This window comes from Astyanax mexicanus, chromosome 17, assembly GCF_023375975.1.
Source record: "Astyanax mexicanus isolate ESR-SI-001 chromosome 17, AstMex3_surface, whole genome shotgun sequence".
Lineage (NCBI taxonomy): Eukaryota > Metazoa > Chordata > Actinopteri > Characiformes > Acestrorhamphidae > Astyanax > Astyanax mexicanus.
In genome coordinates, this window is record NC_064424.1 from 6,022,067 (window position 1) to 6,040,915 (window position 18,849).

At 44.5% G+C, this 18,849-nt stretch overlaps 1 protein-coding gene across 7 annotated transcripts in view; it reads left to right on the forward strand.

Moving 5' to 3' along the window:
• gria4b (glutamate receptor, ionotropic, AMPA 4b) overlaps positions 1-18,849 on the forward strand; it is a 202,769-nt gene that overhangs the window by 115,558 nt on the left and 68,362 nt on the right. For all 7 annotated transcript variants that reach the window (XM_022675973.2, XM_022675974.2, XM_022675976.2 and 4 more), the window contains exons 6-8: positions 345-503; positions 15,207-15,374; positions 18,168-18,272. In XM_022675973.2, coding sequence (XP_022531694.1) covers positions 345-503; positions 15,207-15,374; positions 18,168-18,272 — 432 coding nt within the window. The remainder of the gene's footprint in view (positions 1-344; positions 504-15,206; positions 15,375-18,167; positions 18,273-18,849) is intronic.

Below are 18,849 nucleotides of genomic sequence, written 5' to 3' on the forward strand. Positions count from 1 at the left end.
TAATCCGCTGCCTTTTCTATGCGAGATACGTCATTTGTGGAGTTTAATTCATATTCCGGGCTGCAGAGCCAGTGACAGTGTTTTAAAGCAGAGAACAGGCTGTGTCTGTGTGTGTGCACTGGATTGGCTCAGTAGGGCAAGCGGGGGGAAAGTGTGTATAAGTGTGTGTATAAGTGTGTGTGTGTTTATGTGTTCGTAAGTGTGTGTGTGTTTGCAGAATCACTCTTATCACAGCCCAGCTTTAATAATTCCTTGCTTTCTCATTCTCTCATTCTCTCGTTCTCTCTCTCTCTCTCTCTCTGCTCCTCTTTCTCTCTATTTCTCTCTCCCCTGTGCTCCTACAGGGCTTTAAGGACATCAATCTGGAGCGTTTCATGCACGGCGGGGCGAATGTGACGGGTTTTCAGCTAGTGGACTTCGGCAATCCCATGGTGATTAAGCTCCTGCAGCGCTGGAACAAGCTGGACCAGCGCGAGTACCCCGGCTCAGACAGCCCACCCAAGGTAAACTGTCCCCAACCACCAGATATACTCTCTCTCTCCTCATGTTGGGCCTCAAACATGCCATTTCCTGCTGAACAAACTCCAGGGCCTTTTCAAGGCATTTGGACATACTATCAGCATCGTAGGCGATTTGACCCTAAAATAAAATCACGATATTTCATTGTATTTTCGCGATAACGATACTCTTGGCGATATGACAAAACACTGAATTAAAAAATATATATTTCAAGAATACACTACTTCAGCAAAATGAAACAAATATATATTATTGTGTATATGATATGATATGATGTGGCACACCCCTAACTGAGATTTAAAAAGAAATACAAGAGTTTTATCAGATTTGTAACAGAGTCAGTGATCCAGAATGTCATGATACTAATAATAATAATGCACTCCAAATAGCTCTCCATATATCAAGGATTAAAGTAAAATAAATAATAAAACCTAAAAGTAAAATAAAATAGTGTGATAATTAGGGGTGAGTGATATGGCATCATATTTCAGGGTATAATATCGTTTTACGATATTCAATTAAATTCTATTCAATTCATAACCAGTCATTGTGTAAGGCGTGATGAGACGGGAGGCGGACGTTTAAACGGGTAAGACATGACTTTATTAAATAACAGATAAACAAGTAAACTAAACAGGGGAATAACGAAAATATCTATGTACATAAACAAACAAACAGTGAGCTAAGCTAAACAGATAAAGAAACAGGGCTAGGGATATATACAGGGATAACTACGTAAATATATATATACAAAATAAACAAAGAAACAAACAGGAAATAAACAAGAACAAGTAAATACAGAAACATGAAATAAACAAACGTGACGTGGCGTGGCAAAACAATAGTAAATAGCGTGACGAGACAAACAAACGTGGGAAGGTGCAAAGACCGACAGCAAACATTGACTAACAGGTACTATTTAAACTAAACATGAAACACAGAACACCTGGGAAGGGGCGGAGTTACAAATTAGACACACGTAATGGAAAATAACAGTGGAAACACCGGGGAAACAGAGGGAAACCTGGCGAGGGCGTAACAGAAGCCCCTCCCTAAACGCGCAGCTCCCGAGGCGCGTAAAAACGAACCCCGGGGGCCGGCGGCGGGGAGAGGCCGGGAAAAACAAAAGACGAGACCGGAGACTTGACATGAGGCAACACAGGAGACTGGACAGGAGACTGGACATAGAAAGGAGACTGAACCGGGGACGTGACTGGAGACTGGACATTGGGCGAGACAGGAGACTGGACGGGGAACTGGACAGGGGACGATGACTGGACGTGAGACATGACGGGTGACTGGACAGGACTAGACATGGGAACGGGAACAAAAACATTAACAGGAACAGACACGAAGACGGTGACAGGAACAGGCACAGAAAAACCAGACAAGACAGGAACAGGAACATATACAGACACGGGGACCAGAACAGGAAGTGACATGGGGACCAGAACCACTTGGGGATGCCCAGGACTGGCTAAAGTCTGTGGGGTAGTCCATGGAGCCAGCCTGGGCAAAGTTCTTGGGCTGGAGTCCGGGGGCCTTGGGGCAGACCTGGGCACATGGGGCTTGGGGTGAAACTTAGTCCTGGGTGCCGGGATAGGCGTGGGTGTGGTGACGGGCCTCGCTGGCGATGCGACGGCTTGGGCAGCAGGAGCTGGAGGCGCGGCAACTCGGGCAGCAGGAGCTGGTGGCGGTGCGGCGTCTCGGGCAGCAGGAGCTGGCGGTGCGGCGACTCGGGCAGCAGGAGCTGGCGGTGCGGCATCTCGGGCAGCTGGAGCTGGCGGCACGGCGACTCGGGCAGCAGTAGCTGGCGGCGCGGCGACTCGGACAGTAGACACTGGCGGTGCGGCATCTCGGGCAGCGGGAGCTGACGGCGCGGCGACTTGAGCAGCTGGGGCTGGCGGCGTGGTCGGTGCTGGAGCGGTAGGCACCGCTGGCACAGGGACATGGACGGTGGGCACTGCTGGCTTCGGAACATGGGCAGTGGACACCGCTGGCACAGGAACATGGACGGTGTCTGGCACCGCTGGCATCGTAGCAGGAGCGGTGGGCACCGCTGGCATCGTAGCATGGGCGGTGGGCACCGCTGACACAGGAACATAGGCGGTGGGCACCGCTGGCACAGGAACATTGGCGGTGGGCACCACTGGCATCGTAGCAGGAGCGGTGGGCACCGCTGGCATCGTAGCAGGAGCGGTGGGCACCGCTGGCATCGTAGCAGGAGCGGTGGGCACCGCTGGCATCGTAGCAGGAGCGGTGGGCACCGCTGGCACAGGAACATAGGCGGTGGGCACCGCTGGCATAGGAACATAGGCGGTGGGCACCGCTGGCACAGGAACATTGGCGGTGGGCACCACTGGCATCGTAGCATGGGCGGTGGGCACCGCTGGCACAGGAACATAGGCGGTGGGCACCGCTGGCACAGAAACATTGGCGGTGGGCACCGCTGGCACAGAAACATTGGCGGTGGCGGGCACCGCTGGCACAGGAACATTGGCGGTGGCGGGCACCGCTGGCACAGGAACATTGGCGGTGGCGGGCACCGCTGACACAGGAACACTCACATGAACAGACTTGGACCCTTGGGCTGTAGGTGTCTGTGTGACGACTCGGGCTGCTGAAGACTGCACGGAGACTTGACCTAATTTCACCGTAGCGTATTCAGGTTCCGGGGTGGTAGTAGCAGTACAGTGTAGCGCCGTTGTCATGGGAACCCCGGAGCGAAGATCTGCTGCCGCTACGGGTGACTGGAAGCGCTGCTTGGCGGCCGCCGTGGAAGCTGGGTCTGCAGCCGTAGAAGATGCGAGCGCCGTAGCAGCCAGAGAAACTTGACCCGTGGAATCAGGAGATGCTAACTGCGTTAGCCGCGTAGCCGTGGGAATGCCTGGAGCTGCAGCCGCTGGAGATGCTACCTGCATTAGCCGCGTAGCCGTGGGGAAGCCTCGAGCTGCAGCCGCCGGAGGAGCTAGCTGGTTAGCCTCAGAAGCTAGCTGCGGAGCCGCCGAGGTGGAGCGCGCCCTGGGAGGCGGGTGGAGGATAGCCTCCGCAAGCGGCGGCAAGCGGGCTCTCGTCAGGGGGTAGAACTCGTCCTCCGAACTGGACGCGGCTGCGAGGAGGTCCACGTAATCCCAGAAGTAGTCCTCACAGTCCGCGTTTCTGCCCGCCTTGCCTACCTCGCGGTTAGGAGCGAGGCCGATGGCCCCAACCGTTAGCCCCCCCCCAAGAAAATCCTCCGATTTTTGGGACCTCTTAGAACGCCCAGCCCGAGGCCTTCTCCGGCCTCGAGGCCTCGGATTTTCCTGCGCCGAGGTCCCAAAGGGGGCATGACGGATGGCCAGCCCGGATCCAACCCAAGGGTTTCCCGAATAAACGTCCATGGCGGTCGGTCTTTCTGTAAGGCGTGATGAGACGGGAGGCGGACGTTTAAACGGGTAAGACATGACTTTATTAAATAACAGATAAACAAGTAAACTAAACAGGGGAATAACGAAAATATCTATGTACATAAACAAACAAACAGTGAGCTAAGCTAAACAGATAAAGAAACAGGGCTAGGGATATATACAGGGATAACTACGTAAATATATATATACAAAATAAACAAAGAAACAAACAGGAAATAAACAAGAACAAGTAAATACAGAAACATGAAATAAACAAACGTGACGTGGCGTGGCAAAACAATAGTAAATAGCGTGACGAGACAAACAAACGTGGGAAGGTGCAAAGACCGACAGCAAACATTGACTAACAGGTACTATTTAAACTAAACATGAAACACAGAACACCTGGGAAGGGGCGGAGTTACAAATTAGACACACGTAATGGAAAATAACAGTGGAAACACCGGGGAAACAGAGGGAAACCTGGCGAGGGCGTAACACATTGCCTGGGGGCCCTGAGCTCATTAATTGATTGGTTTGCCTGGTCCCCAGTTCAAGTCCTTACCTTGGTGGATTTTTCCTGTTCTTCTCCAGAAAAAAAACATATTAAGTCAAGCTCTGTGTTACAGAGCCTCTCTATATGCTGTGCTGTGCTGTGCTGTGTTGTAATGTGCTGTACTGTACTGTACAGAGCCTTTCTATATGCTATGATGTCTTGTGTTGTGCTGTGCTGTGCTGTGCTGTGCTGTGCTATGTTGTGCTATGCTATGCTGTGCTGTGCTGTGCTGTTCTGTGCTATGTTGTGCTGTGTTGTGTTGTGCTGTGATGTGCTGTACTGTACTGTACAGAGCCTTTCTATATGCTATGATGTCTTGTGTTGTGCTGTGCTGTGCTGTGCTATGCTGTGCTGTGCTATGCTATGCTGTGCTGTGCTGTGCTGTTCTGTGCTATGTTGTGCTGTGTTGTGTTGTGCTGTGATGTGCTGTACTGTACTGTACAAAGCCTCTCTATATGCTATGATGTCTTGTGCTGTGTTGTGTTGTGCTGTGATGTGCTGTACTGTACAGAGTCTCTCTATATGCTATGATGTGCTCTGCTACAATGTGCTGTACTATGATGTGCAGTGTTGTGCTTTGTATTACACAGCCACTCTATATGCTATTATGTGCTGTGCTAGCATATCCTGTGCTAGGATATGCTATGCTAAGATGTGCTGTGCTACAAAGTGCAGTGCTATGATGTGCTGGGCTGTGCTACAATGTGGTATGCTGTGCTATGATATGCTGTGTTGTGCTGTGCTATGATGTGATGTGCTATGCTCTGCTGTGCTGTGTATTACAGAGCCGCTCTATATGCTATGATGGGCTTATTTCAACCTCCACATTTTCCCATTAGTGATGCGATGTGTAACCGTGCTGGAGTGTATCCAGTGAAGGCGCTGCTGAATTTCTATGCTTTTTTCACTATGACTGCACGTCCCCGTGGGGCTGAGGAGAATGACACTGTGAAGAGGGCTGAGGGACTGATGTGGTAAAGGAAATCCCTTTGGCATGGCCTGAGGGGATGCTGCTTTACCGGGCGGCTGCTGCTCACTACACACCGCTGGCTGGGGCTGCGACCTGTGCCCTCCAGAGGCCAGCGGCATTAAGGGCTCAGAGTGAGGCAGGTGGTCAGCGGGGGTTATAGTGTGTGTGTGTGTGTGTGTGTGTGATGTTCCGATATGTTCAGAAAGATGAACAGATATGTAGATAATTAACCCAGATTAATTAAGAAAGTTGTAGAACATTCAGAATGAAATTCTATGTGTAAAATACAATGAACATGCTGACTGTCTCCAATTAGAAAGATATTAATGAAATCTCACGGCAGATAAGATATTACTAAAAATATGCAGTATAATCATAATTCATCATTACTGTCAGCACAAAATATAAATCTCAAAATTATATCTCATTGTTTAGCATGTTTAATAATTTGGCATAATATAAAAATGTCCTTTACCGTCCTTTACATAATGTCAGTGTTCTGTGAAGAAAGGAAGGAAACAGCAAAAATGGAGAAAAATATTAAATAAAAATGAAGTATTGTGGAATTATGATACAAATGATAAAATAATTAATGACAACAATATACAACTAAAAATTCACATTATGTCATTTTCTGTCTTTTCTGAATAGTTTTACTAAGGGCGTGCAATATTGTATCGACACGAAAAAAAACTGTATATTTTGCTATTTGATGTATTTACTTTTAATAATTTACTATTAATTATTTGTTTGCAGTTTACATGCACTGAATATATGCTGCACTTTAGGTCTGGTGGTAGGTTTTTGTAGTTGCATTAATTTATGTTTAATTATATATTTTTGATTTTGTTACACTATTATTATTATATTATTATTATATTATTATTAAGTCTTGGTGAGTTACTGTTTATGAAACAGACACACTTTTTAGATTTTTTTTGTTTGTTTTTACTGAATGTATGAAACTCTTATATTTATACTAAATAAGGGTTTAATATTTTATATTAAACCCTTTATATTAATATTATTTTGTTGCAATAGTATATTTTCGAAATAATCTTAAAAATCAAGAATATCACTAAATATTGTGATATTTTACTTAAGGTCCGTATCACCCACCTCTACTGTTTACTGTGTAATACTGTTGTAGTAGTTCAGACATTTTTAATATTTTTTTAGTAATTTTAAAATGTCTAGTTGTGGTCTCTAGTATGAATTAATGCCATGTGAGCCATTTTTTTTCTGAAAAAAGTGCTCCGGTGTTTCTATATAGCCCTGCTTTAGTTCACTGAATTAGAGGTCTCTGAGGAAAGACAGGATTTTGGCTCCTGCTCATGAATATTTATACATGCAAACATATCGCCTCTGATTGGCCAACAGCAGTTGGGGCAGAGAACGCCTACCTGCCTTCGCCTTTAAAACTCAAAGGACAAAATGTTTTCAGAGATACAGCCTAAGTTGTAAAGATATAGCAATGAGTGCTAGGTAAAGTTAACCCTTAAACTTCACTTAATGTCAGACTAGCCGCGCTCTCCCTGTATGCTTCACTAGTGTATATTTAACATCTCGGTAAAACGCAGAATTCACCGGAGATCCAATTTAAACCTATAGTTACTTACACAAGATAGTCCTGATCGACTCGTTTTTTGCAAAATGTTCTTTTACTAGCTACTGCAGACAATAAAGATTGAAGAACAGTTTCATGTGCAGCATCATATACAACTCAGAGAGACCTATAGAATTTCACAAAGAACAGGAAAAAGTCCATTTTAGCGTAAGGAGACCTTCTTTTATTAATAATACAGTGTAATTAGTGAGTTTTTCTCACTAATTTCTCGCTCTTTAACCATCTCACACGTTCTGTATCTCTCTCTCTTTGCTCAGAGACGTCTCTCAGTCGTTTGTGTAGCAGGAAACACACTCAGAGCTCTCTTAGCTGTTAATTAAAGCCCTTTTGCTGCCACGGTTATTCTCCCAGTCTCTAAAGTGCGCGCTATCCTCTTCATCATGCGAATCCTCAGCAGAGTCACTGGGCTCAGTCCCCCTGTTTAAGAGCTTTAGACAAATTTGCCCTCCGTCCGCCCAGCAGAGGGCCGGGGTGCAGCGAGGGGCATTAGTGGGGCTGATTGAGCTGCAGAGGTACTGCTCTTTAACCCCCCCACCCGGCGCGAACCGTGAGCTACCACCGGCACACTGAAGGCCCTAATGAATCTGAGAGAATGATGTAATGTCCTCCCTCTGGCCTGGGGGAGATAATGAACTCCCTGCCATTTTTGATAATTAATACATGACTGTAACGCTGTGGAAGTCGCTCTATATGTGTGTGTCTTTTTTTTTTCTTTCCTCCTTTCTCTCTTTCTCTCTCACTCTCTCTCTCTCTCTCTCTTTCTCATGCTCTCACACACACTCCGTCTCCCTCGCCTCCCCTGCTGATGTGATGTTTCTGCCTTCAGGTCTCTCCATGGGTTTTGTATTTTTGTTTGTAAAGGAACAAAGAATCAAAACTCCTGTAACTCCAATCCTTCAGTGGAATTCCAAACACCTTTTTTCGGCGAGCTGCGAGAAAACCAGACACTTTGAAGTGTCATCCTTCAGAAACAGATAAGACAGACCGAACAGTACGCTACGGTGTTGCAGTAAAAAGTGGAAAATGGTGAAAACACACTTTAACCCTTTAAATGCACAGTTGTCGTTGACGAAATGATAAGACAAAATGCAGAATATAAACAGGAGAATATACAAAATGTATTCACAAAATTCATTTATTTAAAGGGACACTATGCAAACTTTGGTTGGTTTTATTACAAGGCTCCCCCTACAGGCCAAGAAAAAAATAATGTCTACAAAAGTAATTATTGATTTTGTGTAAATTTTCAACAATTTTATAGATTTTCGATGGTTTGAATCCTGTTCATGCAGCTTGCCATCAGCTGCCGGAGCCCTAAGAGAGCACAAATGGTCTTGCTCTCTCTGGATGATATATATCGGGGATATACAGCTGAGTAGCAGCTGAATGGGAGGGACAACTGGCCTATGAGGAAAAAATTCTAAATAAATTTAAAGTAAAAAAAACACACTTCAAATCAAATACACCCCAAAAATAGGCTATTTTGTAAAGTAAATACACACATATCTGGACCTAACTTCGCTAATGAAGCAAGGTTGCCAAATAGTAAGTGATGCAAAGACAGTTATCTAGCTATTACTAGAACAAAAATGTTTAGCCAGCCAGCTCGCTAACTATCTAACTACTATATCTACCTAAATGAGCATCCCCACTAGTCACTTATCTATCCAGCAACAGACCATAAAAACAGTGAAACAAACACCTTTACACACAATGACTTCCATCATAGTGAAACACTGACATGGACAGAAACAGAGAAATCATGCCATTGTTTCTTACAATCAGCGTCTTTGCTCTGGTCATTTGGAGAACACTTGACTTCTCCTGTTTCTTGCTGCTCCATTGTATGTCTCCATCAGCAGCCGGAGTCAGAGAGAGAGAGAGAGGACAGTTGGCCTTGCTTTTTCTGGGTGGATAGATGGCGCTCTCTCTCATCCCTTTAAGTGTAATGTTGTTCAGCACAGGCATCTGTTAGCTGATGTATCAGAGCTGTGTCTCTGCACTTTCCTCCATGCCTGCTGGCTACCTGATGATGCTGCATCAACTCTTCGTATCCAACCAGCAGCATCTCGATTGTCTAAAATTGTCCATGCCAACAGACAAGTAACTCTGGCACATCCTGCAGGTCATTGAAGCTTGCCAAAAGTCATGGGACACTATTCCCTAGTAACCAGAGTTAAGGTTTTTGTTGTCTCTGTATCTGTATGTGTGGATATTTTGTAAGTATGTCTGAAAGAAAAAATCTCAGGTAAACTAAACCCCCTGACTCAAACTGATGACACACACCACAGAGTCCGTGTAGAATAAACTAGCGTCACCACACACATCACACACACGTCACACACACTGGAAATAGCACAAAACCCGACAAACAACAGGAAAAAAACAGGAGCATTAGGTGTGAAACCTTTAAAAAACAGGACGATTCGGTGCACGTCCTGGTCTGCTGCACTGGCCCCATTTCCGCATTGGCTCTGTGTGTGTTTGTGTGTGTGTTTTGTGTGTATCTGTGTGTGTGTGTGTGTGTGTGTGTGTTTCTGTCTGTGTCTTTCTGTGTGCTGTCTCCAGTGATTCATTCTGTATCCTTTTATCACAGCATGGGAAAGAGCATGGCTGCTTATTGGCACAATCAGTCCCCCCTCCCCCACAGGCTGAACAGACAGTGTGTGTGTGTGTGTGTGTGTGTGTGTGTGTGTGTGTGTGTGTGTGATTTTGCATGCTCGGCCCACTCCTGATATGTGCAATGACAAGCTTGTGCGCCTAGCTCTGACTTCTCAACGCACCACTGCTCACTTCTCTCTCTCTCTCTCTCTCTTTCCTTTTCCCTCTCTTTCTCTCTGTTTCTCTTACTCATTTACTCTCTCTATGTATGACTGTCTTTCTCTCATTCTCTCATTCGCTGTCTCTTTCTCTCTTTTCTTTCTCTCTCTCTCTCTCTATATATATATATATTGTGGCGTGAGGAGGCGGGGGAGTTGTGGGTCCGCCCCACGCCAGAGCGCAAAGCCATGCCTGTCTCAGCTGGCCCGCATGAGGGCTGATTGAGCCGCCAGTTGAGCCTCCGCCATCATTTGGGAGGACTTTGGATGGGGAGCTGAGGGCTGAGGCTGCACGGACTCGTATTTAGCCTTTAAAGTAAAACTAAGTAATTCTACAGACTCTAGAGCCCCATTGGGCTGAGTTATGTTTTGAGTTGTTTTTGGGTGTGGTGGAGGGCATTTAAAATAAAAGGTATGGTTTGAGTTCATTTACTCCCCGTGTCTGTGTATCTTTGTGAGCTTCCTCCTTCCGGGTCACAGTGGTCACGCCCCTAACCCCAGGGACCTACCACAGTGGTGGAGAATGCGGGGATCGCTGGTGGAAAAAGGAGGCCCGCCCCCGGCTACTCACCGCCTCTCTGGTGTGACGCCGGGGAATTCCCCTTCGCCGCCCTACTGCGCGAGCCAGAGCCCGCCCCCAGTTTCTCTCCAACGCTCTGCAGCGGTGACGCTGGGGATTTCCCCTTCTCCTCTCTCCTGCCGGAGTGGCTCCGTCAGCGGTGGGAGGACGCCAGCGAGAGGCGGCTGCAGCAGCAGTGGACGCCTCGCCCCGAGCTCGGCTGGTGCGAGTGGTGTCCGGAGCCCAGACACCGCGAGGCGGACTGCGCTCACAACGGCCCGGACTTCTGCTGCTGCTGAGTCTTCCCGGAGGAGGATGACGAGTTCTGCGCCTCTCTGCCCGGGCTAAAGTCCGACTCCGCCCCGCCTCTCCCGCGAAACTCTTCGGCGGCCGAGTCGGAGTCGTGGAGGGGGGAGAACGGGCCTGACAAGAGCGAGGCCGATCCAGCCCCGGCGCTACCGAGAGCCGCCGCTCCACAAGCCGCCGCTCCACAAGCCCCAGCGCTACCGAGAGCCGCCGCTCCACAAGCCCTGCCGCTACCGAGAGCCGCCGCTCCACAAGCCCCGATGCTACCGAGAGCCGCCGCTCCACAAGCCCCGGCGCTACCGAGAGCCGCCGCTCCGAATGCCCCGGCGCTACCGAGAGCCGCCGCTCCGCAAGCCCCGGCGCTATCGGGAGCAGCCGCTCAGCCAGCCCCGGTGCCACGAGCCGCCGCTCCCCCTGTCCTGGTGCCGAGAGCAGCCACTCCACCTGTCCCGGTGCCGAGAGCAGCCGCTCCACCTGTCCCGTTGCCCCGAGCAGCCGCTCCACCTGTCCCGGTGCCCCGAGCAGCCGCTCGCTGCCGAGAGCCGCCGCACCTCCCACCACGGCGCTGCCGAGAGCCGCCGCACCTCCCGCCACGGCGCTGCCGAGAGCCGCCGCACCTCCCGCCACGGCGCTGCCGAGAGCCGCCGCACCTCCCGCCACGTCGCTGCCGAGAGCCGCCACGGCGCTGCCGAGAGCCGCCACAGCGCTACCGAGAGCCGCCGCTGCGCGAGGCTGGGGGACGGAGGCTGGGAGGTGGGCTGCCATCTCCACGGGTCTCTCTCTGGAGGGGAGGGCCCAAGCGAACGAACTGCATCCCCCGCTCTCCTCACCCCGCCTCTCTTCGTTCGCTCCAGTCACCAGGTCACGCCTCACCTTCGACCCTGGTGGCTGGAAGCTTAGGGGGAGGGACTGTGGCGTGAGGAGGCGGCGGAGTTGTGGGTCCGCCCCACGCCAGAGCGCAAAGCCATGCCTGTCTCAGCTGGCCCGCATGAGGGCTGATTGAGCTGCCAGTTGAGACTGCCATATATACTCAGCCTCCGCCATCATTTGGGAGGACTTTGACTGGGGAGCTGAGGGCTGAGGCTGCACAGACTCGTATTTAGCCTTTAAAGTAAAACTAAGTAATTCTACAGACTCTAGAGCCCCATTGGGCTGAGTTATGTTTTGAGTTGTTTTTGGGTGTGGTGGAGGGCATTTAAAATAAAAGGTATGGTTTGAGTTCATTTACTCCCCGTGTCTGTGTATCTCTGTGAGCTTCCTCCTTCCGGGTCACAGTGGTCACGCCCCTAACCCCAGGGGCCTACCACAATATATATATATACACTTCTCTCTCTTTTTTCCTTCTCCCTCTCTTTCATTTACTGTCCCCATCTCTCCTTCTCTCTCCCCCTCTCTGTATATCTTTCTCTCTCTCTTTTTTCCTCTCTTTTTATTTTTCTTATTCTCTCTCCCACTTTCTCCCTCTCTCTCTTTTTCCTAATCCATCTTTTTCTCTTGCTCTCTATCTCTCTCTTTCTTTTCCTTACTCTCTTTCTATCTTCTGCCTCTCTTTCTCTTTTTCCTAATCCATCTCTCTCTCTTGCTCTCTATCTCTCTCTGTTTTCCTTACTCACTTACTCTCTCTCTTTGCCTTGCTCTCTCTATATCTCTTTCTCTCTCTCCCTCTTTCTCACTCTCTCTCTTACTTTTCCGTACTCCATCTGTCTTTCTCCCTCTCTTTATTTTTCTTATTCTCTCTTGCTCTCTATTTCTCTCTCCCTCTTTCTCCTTCTTTTGCTTTTTTCCTTTCTCTCTATCTTTCTCATTCTTTCTCCCTCTTTTTTCCTTATCCATCTTTCTCTCTTGCTTCCTATCTCTTTCTCTCTGTTTCCCTTAATCGCTCACTCTATGACTGTCTCTTTCTGTCCTGCTTTCACTCTCTTTCTGTTCCTTTATCTCTCTCTCTCTCTTTCTCTCTCTCTCTCTCTGGTGTGACACAGTATGTGAGGAGGGTGTGAGGAGTAGTGCGGTAGTGGTGTGACGTGGTGTTTGTGTAATGCAGCTGTGCTCCTCAGCTCCTCACGCTTTCATATCCGCTGGAAAGCCTTCATAACTCAGTTGGATCCGGCTGCCTGGAGAGAATCAAATCTCACTTATTTTGACTGCGCAAACATGCATCTCCTCACTGAGCCAACACATGACATTTAGCCAGGCCTGGAATCATACGGGGGTCACGAGAGGACAGAACTCCCTCAGCTGGAACAATGTGCCCCCGCCATTTTTCAATACCATCAAAACCATGTTTACAGTAAACGAGTGCAGGACAATTCATGTTCCATTTCTGTTCTGCGTTTCAGTTTTATTAGCTTTCAGTGAGTAGAAGGTTTATTATTGGTTTACTGCTGTTTAACTGCACTGATCTGCCATAACATTAACACCACCTGCCTAATATTGAGCAGACCCCTCTTGTGCCACAAGAACAGATCTGACCATTTAAAGCATGAACTCCAAAAGACCTCTGAAGATCTGAAGGTATCCTGTAATATTTGGCACCAGGACTAATGTTAGCAGCAGATCCTTTAAGTTCTGTAAGATAGGTCAGTTTATTCACAAGGTGTTAGGATGTGTAATTAAACCCCCACCAGCTTTTACAGTAGCACTAGGCATGATGGCTACCTCTCTTCTTACCCTGATGCTCCATCACTCTGGAAGAGGGTAAATCTGGACTCATCAGACCTTCACATGATCTTCTTCTATTGCTCCAGAGTCTAATCTTTATGCTCCCCAGCAAACTGAAGCTATTTAGCTGCCTAGCTTTACTGATTAGTGGTTGTCTTAAGGCTACACAGCTGTTTAGTCCCAATGCCTCGAGTTCGCTTCATATTGTGTGTATGGTAAAGCTCTTACTTTCACTATTAAACATCATATCTCATGAGTTCTAGTGCTGTTCTTCTACCATTTGATTTATTTCACCAAAATTCTGTTCCACTGTCCTATACCTCCACTGTCCTATACCTCCACTGTCCTTCCACTATTTAATAATGTGTTGGACAGTTTTTAACCCGATTTTAGTAGCTTCAGCTACTATCTCCTTAGATGTTTTCTGTAAATGATGAATGCAAATAATTTGACCCTTCTAAAAAACAGATCAACATCTTTTCCACAACCACAGGAAGAGTCTTTCTTTTTTTACATGGTTGTTTAACAAATGAGAAGCTACTCCCTGCATCATTTAAGGTTAAATAATGTGTTGCTAGCTAAAACATAATCACCCATGCATTAATTATCCAATTGGATGCTCTTACTATTTGCTTAGTTAAATCCAGGTGGTGATCTGTTTCATGTGTTTTTTTCTATTTTATTATGTCTTACTTGAAACAGTTATGTATATTTGAGTATATTCATGTTTTATATATACAGTGCCTTGCAAAAGTATTCGACCCAGCTCGGGTCGTTTTCCTTGTTTTCGAAGGAAGATTGGGCAAAAATTTCAGTCTCTCATAATTCAAAACTGATAGAGACATGCCCCAAGCGACTTGCAGCTGTAATCGCAGCAAAAGGTGGCACTACAAAGAATTAATACAAGGGGGCCGAATAATATTACACTCTTTACTTTCTTAGTTTTTTATTTCTAAAAAAAAGTTTTAAATATCCAATAAATTTCTTTCCACCTTACAATTGTGTTCTACTTGTTGTTAATTCTTCACAAAAGACTATTAATATCTTTATGTTTGAAGCCTCAAATGTGTCAAAAGTTTGAAAAGTTCAAGTGGGCCAAATACTTTTGCAAGGCTCTGTATGAATATATAAACTCCTTGTTGATTCTATATACACCTCTGGAAAAAATTAATCAGTTTCTCTGATTTTGCTATTTATAGGTAGATATTTGAGTAAAATGAACATTGTTGTTTTATTCTATAAACTACAGACAACATTTCTCCCAAATTCCAAATAGAAATATTGTTATTTAGATCATTTATTTGCAGAAAATGAGAAATGGATGAAAAAACAAAAAAAGATGCAGAGCTTTCAGACCTCAAATAATGCAAAGAAAACTATTCATATTCATAAAGTTGTAGTTTAAAGTGTTCAGAAATCAATATTTGGTGGAATAACCCTGGTTTTTAATCACAGTTTTCATGCATCTTGGCATCATGTTCTCCTCCACCAGTCTTACACACTGCTTTTGGATAACTTTATGCCTTTACTTCTGGTGCAAAAATTCAAGCAGAAGAAGAAACTTGTTATTTTTAAGTGGTCTCTTATTTTTTTTCCAGAGCTGTATATATCAGTACTGATATTATAATAATATTCATACGTGTAGTTTGTGTTTAGTGTCAGTAGGGTTACACTGACACAGAGTAAAGTACAAAGCGATGGTGCGGGGGAGGAGGGGGGGGAGTTATAAAGAGAGCGTGTTTGAGCGAGCGCTGTATTGGATGCTTGGTATTTATATGACCTTTATCTGACCTTCTCTCTCTGCAGTACACCTCCGCTCTGACATACGACGGTGTGATGGTGATGGCAGAAGCTTTCAGGAATCTGCGCAGGCAGAAGGTGGACATCTCCCGCAGGGGCAATGCTGGAGACTGCCTGGCCAATCCTGCGGCCCCCTGGAACCAGGGGATAGACATGGAGCGGACCCTCAAGCAGGTTAGAAACACAGGGGGGCTGGGGATCAATGGGACAGATAAAACACAATATGGTAAAGCTGTTGCTACGTGTTGCATATTGTTATATATACATATATATATATATATATATACATTATAAATGCGTTATAAATGGATGAATGGACAAATAGTCTGCTCTTATCTGGGGTGCTGTTAACTTGTAGTTTCTGAGGCTGGTAACTCTGATGAACTTATCCTGTTAAATAGAGGAAACTCTTGCTCTTCCATTCCTGGGGTGGTCTTATTTAGTGCCAGTTTCATCATCACATTTTTTATGGTCTTTTCGAATGCACTTATTTCAGATTGACTGATCCTCATTTCTTAACCCTCCTGTTATGTTTCGGGTCAAATTGACCTGTTTAAAAGTTTGAAGATTTAGGAAAAATAGTATTTTTTTCAGGATAAAACGTGTGTTTTTTTTTTTTTGTTTTTTTTTAAACGAGTAATTATCCTAATTGAAGCATTACCTGTTAGATGTAAGGAACAACATTGCACTAAATATTGATATAATTATTAGCAATGTAGTTAGTAAGGAAATATTCACACTGCTTGTTTGAATTCTTTTGAATAATTATAATTTTGGATAATTATTATTTTGGATATTAATTGGATAATTAAACATTCCTTGCAAATGAACATAACAGAAGGGTTAAAGTATTTTTTTTCTTTACTTATTTGAGTAGTTCTCACCATAATATATAGTAGCAGCTGGTTGATGATGATCATAAACACACCTCAGAAATAGAAGCAAGACTGAAAATCCTCCAAACAAGAACTGAAAGATTCATAGCTGCCTACAAAAGCCTTTACAAGCTGTGATATTTGGCAGGAAATGGGTGTTACTAAGTACTGACCATGCAGGGTGCCCAAGTGTTTGCTTTAATCTTTTTCTTTTTTGCAGATGACATGTCTCTCCAAACCATCACTGATTGGTGGAAACTTCACACTAGACCTCGAGCAGTTTGGACTGTGTGTCTCTCCACTCTTCCTCCAGACTCTGCTCCCCTGATTTACAAATGAAATGTAAAATTTACTGATGATCAGTGATGGTTTGGAGAGACATGTCATCTGCTGGTGTTGATCCACTGTGTTTTATTATCAAGTCTAAAGTCAGTGCAGTTTTGTTTTCCCACAAAATCTTACAGCACTTCTCTTTTATGGAGATGCAGATTTCATTTTCCAGCAGGACTTGTCACACTGCCAAAAGTATCAATTGGTCTTATATAATATTCTGTTTTTTTGAGACACTTTTTTGGGTTTTTATTGGCTGTAAGCCATAATCATCAACAATACATCTATACAATATACGAGTTTCACATTTTGAAGTGAGTTACTGAAATAAAGTAATTTTTGAGGATGCACCTGTAATTAATGTGGTAACACATTCTATGCATGTCATCTCTATAAGAATCTATACACATACTTATAGCACATTATAATGCATTCATAAGGCATTATAAACAAGGCTATACATATTCATAAAAAAGGATAGTCCACCATAGCCATGTTTATTATGCATTATAAATTGTCATCATAATGCATTAATAGCTGCGTTATAACATGTTGTACGTCAATACCAAGAAACTCAGTCCCAGCTTGCAGAATTATGCATTAGGACTAAAAAAGCTTCCAACTTAAAAACACACCCGAAAATAATACTCTAAATATATTTTAACCGCTCATGAATTATACTTGCCTAAAATATATTTTTAGTTATAGTCTGTTATAATGTATTATAACAGGTCTTTGTGAGCTCCAAGTAAAGTGACAGACTTTCTTTGCAGGACTAGATTATTAAAGATATATATATATACTCTATTTTAACATATATGTTATAAGCACAGCTTATAATGTATTATAATCACAAGTCATAATGTTACAAAACACAACTTTAATGGGTTATGCATTTTTCTAAATATATAGCCATGTTTATAATGCCTTATAACTGCATTAAAATCTGTTATTAATGTGTTCATAGAGTCTAATAGAGATGACATTCATAGAAAGTGGTACCATTAATGTTATGTCCATAAGACTCTATGAATACATTCATAAGGCCTTAAAAACATGGTAAATAAAATATGTGACATGTTAAAAAACAGGTTTATTATACATTAAGACTCATTAGTGTGTGTATAGTCATTTTGTTGTATATTATAACATGTCTTTGTAAAGACACTTTCAAGTAAAGTGGCATTCATAATAACCATGTTACATTACGGTATTTTAATTGTATTTATATTATGCATTTCTATAAATACGGTATGTATAGCCATATTGTAAGACCTTATGAATGCATTATAATGAGTCATATAAACAAGACATTCATAGAAATAGAAATTCTTAATGAACAGTGGACAGGAGGCTCGTTTGTTCTATGCTATCACTATAATAAAGCCCAGTGTTGTGATTATGATAAATAATAAGCAGTGCACAGTGCAGAGGAGTGGGGTTCAGGACACAGGAAGTGCACAGTGTGTGAATAGGCTGTGTAAGTGGCAGGAAATGCTGTGTGCTAGTGAACTGCAGCGTCCTGAATAGGTGCGACAGGGTCGTTGATGAACACAGAGATAAAGGCTGCTGGACAGGCTGGAGAAAGCTCAAAGCCCCGGCACAGAAACCCGCTGAAAATTAGAGCGAGGGAGAAGAAAAGAGGGAGATGGAGTAAAGCTGGGGAAATGAGTTAAGACTGAGCAGCAGCAGTAGAGTAATGGGGCTGCGAGAGGCAGCAGTTGGATAAGCAGTAATTACATTGTTTATCGCCGAAATCCAGGTCCGGCTCCAAGGATTAACAGGAAACGTCCAATTCGACCACTACGGGCGCAGAGTCAACTACACCATGGACGTGTTCGAGCTGAAGAACAACGGCCCTCGACGAGTAAGATCATCATTTTTCCTTTCTTTATCAAATGTATCATCACTGATTTCCATGATTTTCACATCATAAATTGCTTTAATTATCTCATAAATAATAAAATCCGGCTAAATGTGACTGTACTAATAGAAGAAATATCACTTATTGACGAAAATAAAAAAGTAACGCACCAAGAGGTTCATATGTGTGAATGTAATGATGAAATACAATGGCGTAAAAAAAGGAGTTAATTTAGTTTTTGCTAATTTGATATGCTGATATTTTTCTGATTATCAAACAAACTTTAATATTACACAAAGATAACCTGAGTTAATATAAAAATTATATAAAAAAATATATAAAAATGCCCTTTATAAATGATAATTATTAATTCATTTAGTTATTTTTTTTAAGCCGTTCATATGTGGACTTGTTTGTGTGCTATGGGTCATTGTCCTGCTGCAGAACCCAAGTACACCTAAACTTGAGGTCACAAACTGATGGTCGGATATTCTCCTTTAGAACTGTCTGGTTAACTACATAATTACTGGTTTACTGCCATCTATTATAGCAAGTGGTCCAAGTCAAAAAAAGAGCAGCA